This window comes from Eptesicus fuscus, chromosome 5 (assembly GCF_027574615.1).
Source record: "Eptesicus fuscus isolate TK198812 chromosome 5, DD_ASM_mEF_20220401, whole genome shotgun sequence".
NCBI classification, from domain to species: Eukaryota; Metazoa; Chordata; class Mammalia; order Chiroptera; family Vespertilionidae; genus Eptesicus; species Eptesicus fuscus.
Genome location: NC_072477.1, coordinates 50671408 through 50690207, shown reverse-complemented (window position 1 = coordinate 50690207; position 18800 = coordinate 50671408). Strand labels below are relative to the sequence as shown.

The window sequence follows — 18800 nt, the reverse complement described above, 5'->3', positions numbered from 1 at the left end:
CCCCGCTCCGTGCACACGTCCCAATTCCCTGACCCGCTCACGCGGGTGATTCCAGCTTTATCTCAGAAATGCTGCTGTACATGTGCTTGTGCAAGAGCCCCCCCAGAGCTGCTGTTCACCTGAGCACTGCTGACATTCTGGGCCACTTTTCTTTGCTGTGGGCTGTCCTCTGCACTGTAGGGTGTTTAGCGACGTCCCCGGCCTTTCCCCTCTGGATGCCAGTGGCACCTCCTCCCCTTGGTCAAGATCATCAAAAATATCGCCAGTACCAGAACCCTAATCCAGCTTCCAACACACCGCTGCCTCCTGTCACCATTCACACACTGTCTCAGGCACATAACTATCGCTTCTTCCTGTTAAGGGAGATCTTTAAACCTATACCTGAAACAACTATTAAGTATGTTCATGAAAGCATTTAGAGAGAAAGGAAAAGGAAATAGAAATATAGACCCTCCCCCCTGCCCCTTTGCTTAAGGACAAACCAAAGGAAAGTTAAGCTTACGATTTCCTCTAAGAGGGTTGGGCTGAACTCAACATAGCAGGGCTGGGGCTGGGCTGTTCGGTCTGGCCGGGTCTGTGAGCACCTGCTCACACCTGGGGGTGGGAGGGGGAAAGGGGTCTCCTGGGGCCTGAGTTCTGGAAGGAACAAGCACACCTGGTTCGGAGCTGTGCTCTCAGGAGGCCAGAGCCCCAGTGTCCTTGCTGAGGTCCTGTGATGCCAGGTGCTCACTGGGTGCCATGAGTAAGTTGGGTGATGAGGGGGTGGCATAGGGGGAGGGGCACTGGATGTCAGCAGGGTGCTAGGGCTGCTCCCAGCAGGGGTGGGGTTCCTTGGGTGCTGCCTGGAGCTCCCTTCCTTTGGGGGAGGGAGCAACCCCAAGGTTACACAGGCTTCATTCAGCCTCCTCAGGTCAACCAAGTCCCCACCTCCCACCCCAGCAAGCACTTCTATCACAGAGGAAAGGCGCCTGGGAGATCATCAGCATACACCATTTCCTCCCTGGTCCCCTGGAAATCCCGTCCCTGCTGGCTTCCCTTTAATTAAGAGACCTGTGTATTAGGGATGTCAGCATTTGGTTAATAAGAGCCACCAGCCTGCATACCAGCAGTCAGCTGATTTCCCAGCAACAGGGAGTGGGGCGGAGGGCGGGGTGAGTGTCAGAACACCCTGTGAGGGAGGAGAGCTCCAGCCTGGAGTTCCAGGGAGCAGGGCGGGGAGGAACGCGCACACACACACACACACACACACACACACACACACACACACCAGAGGCCCCTAGATGAGGGAAACCTACCATCAGGGCAGGTTGATGAGGCATCTGGAGCCCAGAGTTTGGGACTTAGGTGTGGTCCCCGGACAGGGGGCCTCTCAGTGGAGCTGGATGACCCTGGGAGGTAGGACTATCCTCCTTGCAGTCATCTGGGCAGTCACCCCTCCCTGGCTCCTAGCCCATCCGCCTCCAGCTTTGACTAAGCCCTCAGTTCCTCCTCCTTCATTTCTTCCCTGCCAGCTGCTTCCTTTCTGAGCCCTCCGAATATCGCCCCAGCTCAGCGTTTATTAGTTCACCTCACCCCCTACTAAAAATCCTCCTAACAGCTTCTCTCTGCTCTTGATGTGGTAGGCCAGTGGTCGGCAAACCGCGGCTTTCGAGCCACAAGCGGCTCTTTGGCCCCTTGAGTGTTCTAACGCCACTTCTTCAAAATAGACTCGCCCAGGCCGAAAACCGACTTCTGCGCATGGGCCACGAAGTTTCAATCGCACTGTACGTGCGCGCCCACACGTGGTATTTTGTGGAAGAGCCACACTCAAGGGGCCAAAGAGCCGCATTTGCCGACCACTGTGGTAGGCAGTTAAACAGACATGAGCAGAGCAAGGGCGATGGGCCAGGTACAGAAGGTCACCAGGGTGGAAAGCCCCAGGTACCTGGCAACGGACAATCAATAGTGGGGTGGGACCTCGCCCCCAGGGTCAGGAGGTTTGGACCCTTTGACCCTTCCTCCCTAGAGATAACATCCAGGCCTCAGTGGTATTTCAGCTCCAGGCCCAGAGAAGCAATAAAACCAGATAAGGCTGCTGTCAGGACCAGCTGCATTGAATAATGACCCCCTGCCCTAGTGCCTGCCAATCAATCAGTGGAGACCACAACCTCGAATGGACACACCTGGAAAGCTACGAGATTCTATTGAGACCGTCCCCTGGGATCTCCCCTAAAACCGAGGTCCTTAAAACCCGTAGGATGGAGGACTCAGTGCCTTCCCCTCTCCTCCCCTCCTGGCCCAGGCACAGTACCGTTAGCTTCCTCACACCCAAGCTCCAGGGGCCCTTCTTCACCACTGTAACTGGTTTCCTCAGCCCATTTCTTCTAGGAATAACTTTTCCTACCTCCGTGACTTACCCAGTACATGTTCTCTTACAGTTTGGGTCTGGACTCTGAATTCTTTCCTAGCCAGAACCCAAGTACCGAGGTTGCTGAACCCAGGTTTGGTCTGACCCTACTGGTTAGACAACTGGTGCCATTCCCGTCGCCTACAACATTGGGAAATGGACCAAAAAGGTCCCTGCCGGGTGTGGCCCCTGCTGGCCCCCAGACTCACGTCCTGCCACAGGGCACTCCCCACCTTTTGTCATGGAAGCCCCTGAGCCCTGGCAGGGGTTAGGAGCCCCGTCCACGTATTCCCAGCTCACGTCACACTTGCTGGTGAAAGACAACGCTCTCTCGCGAAGACCAGGAGCAAAACAGGGCATCAGCTCACACCATGTCTGCCCAGCATCGCACTGGGAGCTCCAGCCAGAGCAATTGGTCAAGAAGAATAAAAGGCACTCAGATTAGAAAAGAAGTGAAAATACCACTATTTGCACATGCGATGATTTGCACGTAGAAAATCCTAAGGAATACACTAAAATAAACAAACAAACAAATAAATAAATAAATAAATAGATAAATTAATTTAACAAAAGAAGGATGATTCTCTTTATATGAAACGTCCAGGAAAGGCTAATTTATATGGACAAAAAGTAGATTAGTGAGGTTGTCTACGGCTGGGGCTGGTGGTTGGGGGAATGACGGCTAATGGCAGAAAACTGTTTTTGGGGGATGATGAAAATGTTCTAAAAGTAGATTATGATGACAGTTGCACAACTCTGTGACTATACCAAAAACTGTTGACTTGTACTCTAAAACAGTTGATTTTTTTTTTTATCCCCAAAAAAGCTGGTTAAAAAAAACACACACAATGAGTAAATTGCATGAGCCCCTTGGGGCGCTGCAGTGCACTGCTGATGCCCAGAGTGAGCTGGGCCAGCTGTAGGCAAGCAGCCGCTGGCATCCCAGGAACCGGGCAGAGTGGAGGAGGGGCTGGAGGGATGAACGCAGCCCCTGCATGGTCTTTGATTCCAAGGCACCAGAGGCCACTTCCTCAGAAAAATCAAAGTAAAACCTCAGGGGTTACTGGGGAATTTGGGTTCCCGGTAGACCCCGGGCAAGTTGTTTGTCCCAGGCCCTGGACAACTGCTACCATCCTGGCAATGTAAACTGGTCCCTCCTCAGCTGGCCGATGGGGCTCCCGCACTCCGCAGTTGGGAGGGGGAGTCCGGGTGGCTCTGAGATGGGTGCGGTTGCTGGGGAAGAGAGTGTTCGATGTGGATGTGGAGAACAGCTCTGCTTTCTGCACTGGGAAAAGAAGGCATCCCTGAGGTCACCATGCTGGGCTCTTTCCTGTTGCAATGTCCTCTGTGCCCAGGAGGGGGCGCCACTGCTGTTGTAAGGCAGCGTCTCCCCAAAGAGAGGGGGATACGCGAAGCCCCCCTCCTCACCAGTACTCCGGCAGCACTGTCACATCTGGGCACGTCTCCACTCTTCGCGCAAGTGTCAGCAGATGGTGTGCCATCTGGGAACCCCTGCCTGTAGCTGTGTGAGATGCAGACAAACGTGTGGGACTCTGCCTGCTCCGGGCGAGGCACCGTGCTAGGCATTTTCGGACGTTGCTTCATCTAACCTCACAGCACTCCCGGGTTTCCTGCTGGTCTCATCACCGATGACTTGACTGACTAGACGGCAGAGGCACAAGGCTCCCACAGCTCTAGCCACACGACCTTTCTGGTCCCTCCGTCTGGCCTTGCTCCCCTGGCTGCCTCCACCCTCTGCCCAGCGCTGCGAATGCCTGCTCAGCCTTCCAAGCTCCTCTCAGGCCCTGCCACATGCAGGGGACTAACAGGGTGGGACAGAGGCTTGTGTCTATTGGGACAGGAGGCTCCCCGGGGCGGGGCCTGGCCTGTCGGTGCTCACCAGGCCCAGGCACGCCGTGTGGCCCCAGCCCGCATGTTCTGACGGAGTGACAGGGGGCGCAGAAGGGACACTGGCTTAGAGTCGGTGCCCCGGGTGGGCGGCCCGGCTCTGCCACTGGCTGGCACATAGGTGGGTGCGCCACTTCGCCTCTGCAGGCGCCTTCACCTGTTACTAAGGGGGATCCAGGCCAGGGCCCAGCCCCTTCCTCTAATTCTGACAGAGCCTCACAGAGCGCTCCCAACAACATTCCTACTGTCAGCTGTGGCCGGAACACAGGGCGCCTGGGCCCAGCAGGTGGTCCCTGTCTCCGGTCCACTGCCCGGCGGACTTGGAAACCTCCACAGAAAACGGTCAGAGAGAACAGCCATTTTCCAGGCTCCTCTCCAGGGGCTCAGCCTTAAACAGACCATCTCCTCTGCATCACTAGGGGGCGATCCTGTGTAATCAATAACGAGGAGAGAAGGCCTTTCTGGGAGCTGCCAGCGCTGAGTAATGAAGTCTCAGGGGCCTGGAGCCCTCCACTGGCAGCCAGGAGCCGACTGGCCAACGCAGGGAAGAAGGGACTCAGACTTTCTCCCACAGCAAACGGGGCCTGGTGCCCGGGAGCTGGAACCGGCCCCGGCCAGCCTGCGGGGGCCGGCGGTCACGCGGTCAGGATTTTTGTGGGTCAGTTGTTAAACAGTCATTATTAAAGATGAAATCGAACCCATTTAAGATTGAATAAGTTATAATAAAGCAAAGGCAATAAATACTCGTAGCAACCCTTCCTAACTATTTTCCTACATCTTCTATCTATGCTCTGAAGTTACTGTCTGCTGCTTATGCATGGTGGCAACCCTACGCACCGACAGTGGTGTGCGCCTGGGCTCTCTCGCCCCACCTCTGAGACCAACGGTGGTCACGCCGGCAGCCTGACATCGGCCACGGCGAGAGTGGAACGGGCTAGCTCCAGACAGCCAGCTGCTCACCGGCACACCCCTGTCCCCACGTCACCCTCGCGATAACTCACACTCGCTCGTCCAAAAGCGATAGAAAGTGACAAAGCCTAGATTTGTTTAGCAATGGATGTGCAGGATTTAGATAATTTTGTTATGTCTGGAACTTTATGAGATTTGCATTCCTAATAAACCTGACATGACTGAAAATTGTGTTATTGGGATCATGAGGGTTGGAGCAAGAATTTCAGACAGATAAAATCATTTTTCCCGTTGCCATTTCAATAATGACGGTTCACTTTCTACACATAATAGCTTATAGTTATAAAACTCCACATCACTGAGCAAACCCCGTGTTTCACTGTATGTAACGGGCACAATGCAATTTAGTGCTCCTATCACTCCCTGACCCATGTTTCAGGCCAATTTGTACACACTTACCACTTTATTGTGTCTATTTCCCAGTAAGAAAACAAACACAGGAAGGAGCTGACCGACAGTGACTTGCTTGTACAGCAGGTGTTTTTTCTGAGTCGGGCATTGGACCTCTAATGCAACCACGTTATAACCAACGTGACAGTCACCTGAGCGCTCAAGCACGTTACCTCGGTCTGCTCCGCGAGGACTGCGCTGCTGGAGAAGCCCTGTGGCAGGGACGGGGAGGCCCGAGGGTGCCTTTGCCCTGAAACATCAGGATGCCAACTGACATTTGAACCCCTGTGCACAGCTGCCCAGCCTCACAAGATGCCAAAGGCCCGCAGGAAACAAAACCCCAAATAACATCAGGGACAACAAAGCTCTCTAAAGCGAGGGTTCATGCGCCCTCTCCTGGGAATGCCGTAGTTTCCAGGGGATGTGAGTTCTTACAGTGATTGGAGCAAAGACTGGGGAAGAGTCGAGCGGGACGAGTTTTGGGCTTTATTGACATTGTCCAAATGCAGCAGTGTCTGCTGCAATATTACCTCAGCACCCCCTGTTCTGCTGTTGCTCTGAGCCTACAGAGTGGCATAGCTATTGTGTGTGTGTGTGTGTGTGTGTGTGTGTGTGTGTGTGTGTGTGAGATGAAGGAGTCTCCCTGACCGGTCCCTTGTCTTGCTTCCCTAGGCTGCGTATTCCCCATTAAAGCCAGCAATGCTTAAAGCTTAGACCCTCCTAGAGACCCTCTGTGCAGGCCAGAGATCCGAGTTCTTGCGAGAAAAGCCAGTGGCCAGGGGACACCCAGTTTTCAATCCTGGTAGGACATGACTATTTCCCTAAGAGAGCAAAGCACCTGAGTTACAGTCATAAAACCAATACAATTAAATGTTCAAGCTGCATAGTGCTTTACCATTTACAAAGCCCTTATTTCATCTCCAAGAAACCCCGAGGAGAGGGTTTTTAAATTATATTCTTACTAGAGGCCCAGTGCACGAAATCGTGCACAGGTAGGGTCCCTAGTGGCTGCCGGCCGGGGCCTCCCTTCATTCTGTGCTGCCCCCTGGTGGTCAGCACACGTCATAGCGAGTGATCAAACTCCTGGTAGGTCGAACTCCCGAGCGGACACTTTGCACATTAGGCTTTTATATATATAGATGATCCCTCTTAGGCAGGTGAGGTCACCAAGGTGTAGAAAGAGCAAGTGATAGACGAGAGGCAGCGCAGCAGGTTATTGGCAAAATGATCCAGGTGCCCAGCATGTGGCACATGGAAGGCACGTGGCCCCGTCAATATTCAATGAATGAATCCATGAAGAACCAAACCCGTAAGCTGGGACTCACACCGTCCCTGCAGCTGCGAGTCGTGCGCTCGCTGCACTCCGCCAGGCCACCTTGTGAACTCTGCAGCCGCCACGCCTCTGAGGCAGCGGGTGCACTAGTTCACGCCAGGGTTAGCTGGGCTTAAGCTTTCAGCTATCACTTCTTTGTTCTGCAGATGTGAAATTTATGTCTTGAAATTCCAGGAAGGAAAATAATGGCATTTTATTTCACTGGCTCTTTAAAATAGGGTCTGTTCCAAAAGGTTGAATCTATAAACATTACTGGAAATGAGGGAATGGATGCCAGGAATTCCTCAGCTTCGTGTCGGCTTGGGCCAGGATATGGCTGCCGCTCCTGTAGCGCACGGGTTGAGAAATATTGCTATTGGACACTTGTTGGAAATTTTAAGCCCCTTGAAAATATGACTCCATTAGGAGAACCTTGTCAAGAGACACACAGGCAGCATTTCAGTTTTTCTATCGATCCCTCCTTTGTGCCGTGGCCAGAAGCCCTACCGCTGAGCACTCCCAGTATTTTCCTGGTTCTCCAACCGCGAGTTGGAGTAATCTCTGGGGTATCTAGAAATTTCCTGAAATTGTCCTTGCATGAAATGGATCACGGGATTAAAAAGGCCAACAGAAAAGACATCCCGGGCTGGGTTTTGATACTTCCAGCAATGAAGTGCAGGTAGATTTTGTCATCTCAGTTACGGGGGAAGGAATAAAGCACCCTTGATTGGCACATCACGTGTTCCTATGAGGTCAGAGCGAAGGCTGATGAATGAGCTGCTTGTATGGTTCTTTCTTCACCTGCCCTCTTTCCCTGAGAATCAGCAAGGAGCTTTTCACCTGAATCGGACTTTTCAGAAGGCATGCTAAAGGACTGCAAGACAATGGCCCCTCTACATCTTGCTTAGTTTCCTTGGATGACGATAACAACGACGATGACAAGAACAATGACTATGTCACACACGTGGCAAGGCAAGGGTAAAGAAACACGTGGGGGCGGCAATGAATTTAGTAAAAGCTTCATGCATGCTCTCCCCCCCAAAACAACATGATGGAACATAAAATAAACTGACAAAGACTTTCCTGAATTAACTCGAGGTGCTAATTACACCATTTGATTTTATCCACACTCCATGATCCAAAAGAAATGATTGCTTATGCTTAATATGTCTGGAAGAGTGCGCTGGGGGCGGGAGAGGGAAAGGAAAGATAAACCCGAGGGTGTGAAAGACTGTGCTAATCTTGTTTTTCTAGATTAGCAAGTTCTAGGTCACTGCTTGGGACTGTGATGTCTAAACGAATTTTCGTGTTTAAGGAAAGGTACAAGCGTGGGATCCCAGAGCTCCCTGCTGGCTCCAACAGCTTCCTGTGGAATAAAGCAATTCATTTTTTCTTGGCAAAGGGGAGCTATTAAGTGCACGGAACCACGAGGCTCCTGAAATGCACATCTAAGGTCTCTGGCCACGTTAGAAATTATTTTCAATTTCACTTTTATATGTTTTAGAAAATGAATTCTAAGAAAAAGCTCAGTCCTTTGACCAGAGTGCAGGTTCTTAAGAAATGTGTACCCAGAGCAGATTGAATGTCCAGTGGAGACTGGCTGAGATGCTCGCAGCTACCGGACTCAGTGCCTAATGACGATCGTGACTTTTACACACAGCTGGGAACATCGTACTGCCCGGCAGGCAGCTGTGAGGGTGCCCTCTCCTTCCAGCCTCACAGCCATTGCCACGGCAACACCACGTACGCCTGATCTTTAGGCCTGAATGTGGAGAAGGGTGTGATCGGCTTAAACAGAGAACCACGGAGCTGAGGGCTGGAAGGGAGCAGCCTCGGTGAAGACACAACGTTCCTCAATTGCCTGCTCTTGGCTGACAGGTGCTCCCGGCTGGCTGGTGTGCAAGTCTGGAACTTGCAGAGGCAGGCTGGAAAGATGGCTTTGCTTGCCAAAACCAAAGCAAGTGGGAAGCTAGCAGGCAGAGCTAAGGGATGGGGTGCATTTCGTTCACTGACTTCAATCCCCTGCCTCCTTTGTGACAACCAGCTGGGCCCGGGAAGGGTTGCTTGATTGCTTCAGTGATGTCCACCCCTCTGAATAGTGTGGGTCTGGATTACAAAGCAATCCTGTTGCCTCAACAGCACCCTTCCAACTCACCTTTACACAGGCCCTTCCCTGGCTTTAACAATCAGACTAGACCGGTGGGTTTCAAAATGTGGTCCCTGGTTCAGCAGCAGCGCTGGGAACTTGGAAGAAATGTAAATTCTTAGGTCCCACCCCAATCTACTGAATCCAAACCTCTGGAGGTGGGCCAGTGAGTTCTCCAGGGACTCTGGTGCTCAGTAAAGTCTGAGCGTGACTGCTTTAGACCAAGCCAACCAGGTGAGCCATGGTCACTAGAACAGATGCAACAGAGCTAGTTCCACAAGAGTGGGGGGAGGCGGGAGAGAGATCTAATGAAGGGGTGGCATCCACTCTACTGATGCAACCAAGGTGCTCCCATCTGTAGCCCAAATGGGGTAAGACTCGCAAGGGAAAAAGAAACAGCAGGAGCGAACGTGGTCAAGTTCCTAAGAGCTTTGTGGTCTTTAGAAAGAAGCTGACAAGGCAGGAAAAACATCCCGTAATGGGGCAGGGAGGTGAGTGGTGGCTGCCCACCTAGAGGGAGGAGCTGCTGTTCCGCTCTGTTTTGTAAACGTCTCCTGATCCCATTAGAAACTTCATCATCATTCCAGAGGCTTGGAGAGAATGGAAAATGGAGGAGGGCATGAGAGAGGAGAGCAGGGGGCTGAAGGAGGCCCCTCACTGGGTTCAGCAGAGAGAACTATTCCACCACTGAGAATCATGCAGAGTTGGAAGGTTCCTAACAATCATGACCACCATGAGATAATGGTTGTATCACCATCACCACCACCATCACCATCACCATCAATCACCACCATCACCATCATCATCACCATCACCATTACCATCACCATCACCATCACCATCACCACCACCACCATCAATCACCACCATCACCATCCATCACCATCACCATCCATCACCATCACCGTCACCATCACCATCACCATCACCATCACCACCACCATCAATCACCACCATCACCATCACCACCAATCACCATCACCATCACCATCAATCACCATCACTATCACCACCATCACCATCACCATCACATCAAGCTACAGTTGGCTGAGCAGCTTCCCACATGCCTAGTATCAGGTTAGGCATTTTGTGTATAATTTCTAGTCCTCTCAACAACTCTGCAAGCTCGGTGGTATTACATCCGTGTACAGACGAGGAAAATAAAGCTCAGAGAGGGGAAGCAGCAGGTCCAATATTAGGTAAGCAATAGGGGCTGAACAGGATTCTCATCCTTCTCTGGTATTTGACAATACCACTCTACAATATTTCCACCTGGTGATTTCCATCCATCCTGTGCTCCTTACATCCTAGGGCAGTTCATCTTCGGGCTCCTAGAACGTTTTTGGTTTACTGGTTCTGCTATCTACCTCCTGGCAGAGTTCACTCACTTGTCCTGCAATTGGCCTAACCCCCTTTCCACACTGATAACTCTTTGAATATCTACACCAAGCATGTCAAACTCAAAGGCCAAATAAAAAAGGCATGCGGCCTATGGGCTGCGAGTTTGACATGCTTAATCTACACAGTTCCAGGAATCTTCCCTTCCTCAGGTACAAAGCCTGGCTTTCTTTTTACTACTCTTCATTTTTTTGTTCTAGAAAGGCAGGAAGGCTCTCATTTTAAAACCCTAAAGAGCTGATTCACAAACAAACTTCTACTTCTCAGAGAATTCTGGGGTGTTATTCTCAACATTCCTGATGACTCTTGGAGCTATTGTATTTATGCAACTGCAGGCACAGACATAAACCAAAACCCCATTGCTCCCCAACCGTGCCAGAGAGCAGGAAGGGTTACGGAGTAATTGAATCTCGGGGCCCATAGGGACCCCTGTTCTGATGTTTCTAAGATGCACCCTCCTGGCAGAATGAGTTGTGTGCCATCAAGTTGGTCGTACTTTTAGAAATGCCAACCAAGGGCTGCACGGTGTTGGGTCCTGGAGTCCAATGTGTGGCTGGAAACCTGTGAACCTTGGGGTGACCGATGGAGAGGAGGTGCTGGCCTCACCCACAAAGGGCGGGAATCTTACCCTGCGACACCCTGGTCTGGGACCTTGAGGAAATCCAAGCTCTCCGGCATCTGAGACATGCGGTCTGAGCCCGTGGACTGCTGTCGTGGCAGGGGTGGTCGGGCCATAGAGGTGTAGAGGCTTTTCTGATTTGACCGCTGGTTTCCAGGACCATGCGGGTGTGGCACAAACTGGTTTTTGATGACTCCATTCTGATGGTATCCTAGAAAGAGGACAAAATAAACCTTCAATTTTACGATCCTCTGCCAAAAGTCTCTCCAAATTCCTTCCATTTATTAACCAAGAGCAACTGACTTAACAGCGCCAGGCCTCAGTTTCCCCATCTGAAAAGATGGAGGGCATAACCACTAACGTAGTGTGAGGCACAGTGCTGATACATTGCAAACTGCCCAGCAAGCGCCTGGGACAGGGCAGACACTCACACATGCTTGTGAAATTTGACAGCAGAATCACCAGACGTTCAGGGTTTCAAAGCCCACAGTCAAGAAAAGGTAAGCTTGAAACTACTCTTGAGGGAGGCAGGCACATTCTTGGGTCTGAGAAAAATTATGAGGTTATGATTCAAGCTGGCTGGCAGGCAACTATTTAGACATTGGAAACCCATTTTTCAAAGGCTCAGTCTTGGGTGTCCTTGCGGGAGCCCGTTGGGAGAGGTGGAGGGAGCACCCCACACAGGCCGGGGAAGTGTGGCTGCTGCTGGGATCGATCTGGATAGAGCCAGCTCCCTTAGACACACACCTAGTCAAGATCACATTATCTGGTGAGTAAGGGATGGCGGCGATGGGCATCATCAGCCCACGCGAGGGTGGAGAAGCCCTCAGCTCCTCTCCACTGGCAGATCAGGCAACAGCGAAGAAGAACAAGACTCCTCCAGGCACACTTTATGAACCCACCATGAAGCCCTTCCCACTGCACTGGGGAGAGACGCTTTGGAACGAGCAGGATGATCTCGTTTATAAGAGGGACGCGGGGTTCAGATTTGGCTCTGCCTCTCACAGCTGTGCTGACCTCGAACAAGATAAACGTGCCTTTAGAGTGTCAATTTCTTCATGAAAGAAACAAGGAGCTTGGTGAAAGCCAACTGCTGCCAGGTTGCCAAGGATAGGAGAGGGGCACGCAGAGCGGGGTGAGCTCTAGGCCTCGATGCTCACAAGGGGCGGGGGCAGGGGCAGGGGTGGGGCTCTCCATGCTGCTTATAACCCACTCACCTGCCATAAATTCAGAAATTAGGAATAAGTGTTTAGAAATGTTCATAGCAGTTTCATGGGCATTTTTCACATCTGTTAAATCTAATAAGAAATTTTGGTGTATCATGTTGAATGCTTTTAAAATCCCGTTCTTCTAGTAATCTTTATTTTACCTTAAAGAAGTATGGTTTGTGGTGGAATTGAAATTAAGGAAAGAGCAACAACAACCCAGGGCCTTCACTGCACATCATGTGAGAAGCTGAACTAAGAGATTCGGGCCCAACTGCCTCATTTTATTGATGAAGAAACTGTCACGGAGAGAGGTTGGGTGCCATGCTCAAGGTCAGATACTTGGCCTGAGGTGACTTGGGCCAACCTAGCTGAGGCCAGCCCTAGTTTCCAGGTGGTCTAGCGGGCCCATTTAGTAACACAACACCACATTGGTCCTCTCAGATTGCTTTGTGCTTGGATTTTCTTCAAGGATCAAGGCAGAGGGGAGGAGAGACAGCTGGGCCAGGCGGGACGGGACTCCGAGAGACGAGAATCAGTTTCTCACTGACAGGCACAGTGTCCATATTTTTTGCACAGGAAACAAAATAAATGCTTTTTACTGCTCATCTCAGACACTGGGCCAATAGATGACCCGTTCAGGCCTAGACCCCCAAACTGATTCACATCAAACATTCTAGGGGCAGTTTTTTTATTAACTGAATTTTGTGAGTGAGGGAAAGACATTTTCGTCAATTTTGAGAGTGCTCTTCAAACACAAAACAGATTACGAAGGGCAAAACGTCTTACATGTATTTCGGTCTGGATTTCATTGACCTGCATATTATACTTTTACCATAAAAATGAGAAATATGAAACATAAGGTCTAAAAATTTTCTTTGTATTAAAAATTTTTTTCCCCCTATCAATTTTGTATCTCAGATATTACTTTATTTTTGGGAGCCATTCTCCTAGAGCCTATCTGACTAAGAATAAACATTTTCAACTTGTCATTAAGCTGTAAACTTGTTGCAAAATATTGTCGTGGGTGACGATGGTGAGGTTATACCTGGCGAAATCCTGTTTCTATAAAGGCAGCATCCTGCACCTTAGAGGCTGACAGCATCCTGGCTGTCAGGGACAGGAACCCCTTCTCTCTTACGGAAGGAGGGAGCCTCTCCGAAGGGAGTGACTAGCGCCCGGCAATGCCATCCAGGCCGTTCACTCAGCACAGCTCAGTCTGAGCAGCTCACACTTCCCTGCATTTCGGGGTCACAAGTAGCGCCGCTGTGTTGGGAGTACGCCTGGCACTGAAATGGTTCAGGGCTGTCTAACTATGTGCATTTATCTGCTAATGGGTTTCTTCCCAACTATGTTTTGCAAGTTATGGGTTCAGGGTAATGGTCCCAGTCCATGGCACTTGCTTGGCTTACCTGGCGGGGGAGGGGCAGCTCTCATTGGGTAGTTGGCATTGTGAGTCTGACTGGAATAACCTCTGCTTTGGGTCATGTTCCTCCTGGTGGGACCTGAAATAAACAAGCAAGACGACATCACAATCAGTACAACTCATTGGTTTGATGGCTCCTGGTGGCTTCTTGCTTGTGCAAAACTTGAGCGAGCCTGGAATGCAGATCTTGGTCGGATCTGCAGGAGGCTGGCCGCAGTGGAGGAGAGATATTTGGGGGACATACTGTCCTGGTAGCTGCTGGCTGGGCGGGGCTGGAGGATATGTGGATGGAGGAATGGTTTTGAAATGCTAGCTAGAGACAATAACTGTACAAAGAGTATTAATAATCTTACAAAGGTGTTTCAATTTGTGTAGACTTTTCAAGAGACAGGAGGGACATTTTTATGTTTGCACTCATGTCCTGAATATAGCACAGAAGCTGAACACACAAGTGCTACACGGCAAGGTCACGGGCGTGAAGCACATTTCGGCACTAACTGTACCTCTGTTTATGTCGAGCCTTTCATGCAAGAGTCTGTGTTCCACAGTCTTCCAGGGAAACAGAGGCCCTGGAGGGTGGGAGCAGACTTGGACCCTGGACAGAGCCTGAAGAGTCTGAAAGGAGCTGGTGCTAACGGAACATCACTGCCGGCCAGAATCAGGGCTGGGACGGCAGGGCCCCGGGTGGCTGGCTGGGACACGTGTGCCAGAGAGGAAACCGATAAAGAGGGTCTCGAGGCGGGCAGCCGGAGAGGGTGCGGAGGGAAGTCCCTGCAGGGAGGAGGCAGGCAGCGACGAGGCGCGAGCAGCACAAAGGAGTGATCCTGGGGTCCTGGGCAAAGTCGCCCTTTTAGACAATGTTCCACGCTGAGCCTCCGGAACACTGCGCACACATCCTGCGGGCATCGGCAGCCCTCCTTTGCCGTGCCCCGTGCCTGGCATCTGAGCCCAGAGGACCCTTCACCTGGCTGCCAGGCCTCTGCTTCCAGTTGGGTTGGGCAGGGGAGACACTGGCAGGAAGCTGCAGCGCCAGGGGAGAGGGAAGTTGGGGTGTCTATCCTGTGGCTTCCTGCCTGCAGCCTTCAGCCCAGCTCTTTCCTCCTCTGTCCCACAGGCTCCGGGTGATGCTAGTGTCCTCAGTTCTTTGTCCCGGGTCCCCAACCTGCCCACCTCTCTGTAAAGTATCCTTTTACTCAAAAGGATCTTCATGGGGGTGGGGGTGGGGGTGGGAAGGACAGAGGTTTATGGGGGGAAAAGGAGGACCTATGTAATACTTTCAACAATGAAGATTTTTTTTTTTAAAGTGTCTTCAATAATCCCCCCTAAATATGTGGTCCTTTTTTCTGTAAGTACGGAGTAATCCACAGACATTCACCAACAACTTCTGATTGGCTGTTTATCTATATTGATCTGTCCTGCATTAGTGAGTCATAGTGTATGCCAGAGCCTGTCTGTTAGATGGATTTCATAAAGGCCTATCTTATATCTGCCATACTCTTCATTGACCATATATATATATATATATGGAATAAATTTTATAGAGATACCTCTGTCTACAAATATGTAGCATATATGATTACGCTATGCTGCGTATTATAAATATAATGTTATAAATATCACTTATAAATAGGAAAGGACTCAAAGGCCAGTGAAGGGGTGAGACCGGGGTGTGTTGGCGCATGTGTGTCGCCTAATGCCGAGCTCTAAACGAAGGCGGGAGGTGCGAGATGTGACGCACAGGGACAGCGAGTCCCCGTGGGGAGTGGTGAATGTGGCCAATTTCTTTAAAATTGACAGAAAGGATACATTTTGCATTGTTGACACGATCCGACTAGAAAGGGCTGGGAAATTTTAAGCCAACCAACTGACTGGTTTTAAAACACAGTATTGTGGTGCCAGGAATACCAGACACAACTACCGGACCATTCAGAAAGGTCGAACTGCATTTGCCTTGATGTTGGTTTAGTCTGAGATGTTTGAGTCAGAAGAAAACCAGGCACAGGAGGCAGGAGAGGTGCTGGGTCACTGCCCCGCAGATCTGCGCACCCATCATGAGCGCTGGGTGAGAAGAAAGACGGTGCGGGGCAGAGGAGGGGCGGGGGGGGGGGAGCGGGAGCCCAGCCCCAGGTCCCCGGGGCCCGCAGACACTTACGGGAGTTCTTGGGCAGCCCGGGTCCGATGCTGACCTGCAGCACTTTGTTGCTGGGCTTGAGGATGGCCAGGTCCCCGAAGCCTTGGTGGAACTGCACCTGCCGGGAGCCCCCGGCACTCCAGGGGCCCCAGTTCTCTTTTTTCAACTTGAGTTCAAGCCTGCGACGAGCATGTTGGTTGGGGTTAAGCCAGAAGGAAGCAGAGAGAGAACGCAGCTCACCCACCCCCGCATGGAGTTCGACTGCTGGGCGAACCTGCTGTCAAACAAGGCAGGACCAGGACTTGTACACCAGCACCGGGCCTGGGGGATGCGTCTGACAGCCACAAGAGTGAGCCCGGCGACCAGAGGCAGAGCATTTGGGGCCCAGCACCGGTGAGAACCAGGTGGTGAGGGAGGCGCCAATGTCACTCTGCGGTGGACTCAGGCGGGACTGCCCGGGGGACAGGAGGAAGGGGACACCTTCCAGGCCACACCTGCCGGGGTGCGACCTCGTGCCCCTCTCCGATTTCCCTGGTCTGGTGGTGGAGGACGGGGAGCGGCCAGACACACGTTAGCCCATGTCTTCCTGAGCACAGAATGCGGTTATTATTTCCCTAAGTTCTAGTCCTTCACCCTTACCCCACCCCAGGCAGAGAAAAAGACAGCGCTCAGCAACCAAAATCCAAATAGCAGGGAGGTTCCCTCACAACTCCAAAACCCCCAGCCAGTTTTTATTTTTCATATTGCCTATACGCTTACACAATTCCATTCCATATTCTGCTTTTTAAAAACCCTATTTTTCATGTTGTTGGACCAAAAAATCATAATTTTAAGTAGCTGTCTATTATTCTATCGAGTGGCTTGGCTCTTCCTAGTCTCCCTTTCTTGTTATTCCCTTATTGCAAATTCCCAGAAAAATAACTGCCCCTGGTCCGAACAGCCAAATGGCTCCTTGGAAAAGCTGCAAAGAATCCATACAATTACCAGTATCTATTTCAATGCAACCACAGCAGCATCAATCACGGTAAGTTTCCCTCATCATGGAATTAAGGCTTTACTTTGGAATTCTTGTGGGTAGTAAGAGAGATCTCCATGTGATAGATGGAAATCTAAGAAAAAAAAATCAGTCTCACCTGACAAATTAGGATTAGAAGCTTGACAGTATTCCAGGATCTGGTCCACGAGACCATGTTGTTAAAGCAAAGGCAGGTGAGCCAAGACCCAAGGCTCGGGCCATCTGCAGCCCACTAGTCCCCAGGGGCCCCCCAGAGGCATTACGCATTGATTTTGGGAACTTAAGCTCCCACTCTGTTCACTTTCTCTTTCTTCCAGTCTTACTCTGCTCTGGCTGCTCTGCTAAAGAAAAGTATTCTTTTATTGATAATATAAAAAAAAATTTGCCTTTTCCTGCAGATTTTTGTCCAAATGACAAAATACATCCTTTGGTGAAGTCATTGTTTCACAGAAACACAAAAGTGACCTTTTCAAAGTCCATGACAGCCCTTGGACTGTAATCTGCAGCCCTGTGATTCTGGGGAGTTGGGGATGGGGGTGGGGGGTGAGAGTGGATGCGGGGGAAGAAGCTAAGGCAGCCAGGGCGGAAGCCACCAGAGCGGGCAGGCCCTAGGCCCTCCCCACAGCCCTCCCCTCCTCTCAGCCTGGACCTGGGCAGTGAGCTCAGGGCCCCAGGTCCCAACTTACGTGTTGCTAAATTTCAGAGGTAGTTGTTTCTGCGTTTTTTCCTCATAACGCTTTGCTAAGAGGCTTAAGAATTCAGTTTTGAAGACGGATTCAAGCAAACTGTCATACTCTTGCTCGTGAAGAATAAAAATGTCATCTTGCATGGTACTGCAGAGATTAGAAAGAAAAGAAAAGTTGCACTTTTGTTTACCCATTCTTTTCTCACTCAATTTTTGGTTCCGTAAGACAGCACTAGGTCTCTAGCCTGTCTTCCTGTAAGGGATAATCTTTACAAGAAAACACAACAAGGAATTACATAATGGAGTCACTGAAAGCTGCTTCGGGAGGAAGTTTACAGCCCACCCACAGCATCCACAGAAGCACTTCTCCCACGTCACGGCTAAAAGCAGAACTTTAAGAACGATTTAGTCTTAAAAAAAAAAATCCATTTAGTCTTTTTAAAAAATCCATTTTCAAACTCCATTTCTATGTTCTTAAGATCATGTAAATCCAGAATGCAACTGAGTACAATGGGCTGAAAATGAACCGTTCCACAGAAGTCCCAAGTTAGTAGAACTGAGGACATGGTTGCAGCTATTGTAATAAATCCTAATTTGAAGAATTGTAAGCTCAGTTAGCAAAAGGGAAGCCGACATCCTGGGCTTCGAATGCACTCATTATTAGGAGCCTTTGGGTCCTCGGTGCTCAGCTAATATCGCGTGCCAGGTGCTGCTGAAGGTGCGCACACCCGCAGGGCAGAGACACCAGCCAGGTGTGCGACAGCAGCAAGCACGAGCATCGTGTGCCACCTGGTGCATTTCGTGGCTCAGGGAAAGCACATCTTTGCGGGAAATGCACGTTTGGAAAGGGTACGGCTGGGGCAAACATGCCTGGAGCGGGGATGGAAAGAAGAGGCTGAGGGAAATCACTTACACACATAGTGCCATCTCCCAGCCCAGCTAGACTTTGTGGAAATTACAACGCACATACCATCGAGGGTGTCCCCCCTGCTGTTAGGTGTCCAGCCCAGTTGAAGGAGGGTACCACCCCAAAGGCTTCATAATGTATAGGTTTACAATGACCTCCAAGCACCACTGTCAACTAGCTAAGTTAACCCTCTTACTTGACATTTTATTGGCCATGGTAAGCGTTTTTCTAGGCATTAAAAGCAAAGTAAGCGAACCCTCTTTATGAATTGACCACACACATATTTTAAACCCTTCACATGCA

General features: G+C 50.7%; 1 protein-coding gene across 1 annotated transcript in view; it reads right to left on the bottom strand.

The window, feature by feature from the left end:
• Window positions 1–18800, bottom strand: part of MYO1E (myosin IE) — a 193341-nt gene that overhangs the window by 6386 nt on the left and 168155 nt on the right. Inside the window, exons 23-26 of the mRNA XM_008139176.3 lie at window positions 17592–17738; window positions 15912–16069; window positions 13746–13838; window positions 11138–11339 (exon numbers count right to left, since the gene is read on the bottom strand). Coding sequence (XP_008137398.1) covers window positions 11138–11339; window positions 13746–13838; window positions 15912–16069; window positions 17592–17738 — 600 coding nt within the window. The remainder of the gene's footprint in view (window positions 1–11137; window positions 11340–13745; window positions 13839–15911; window positions 16070–17591; window positions 17739–18800) is intronic.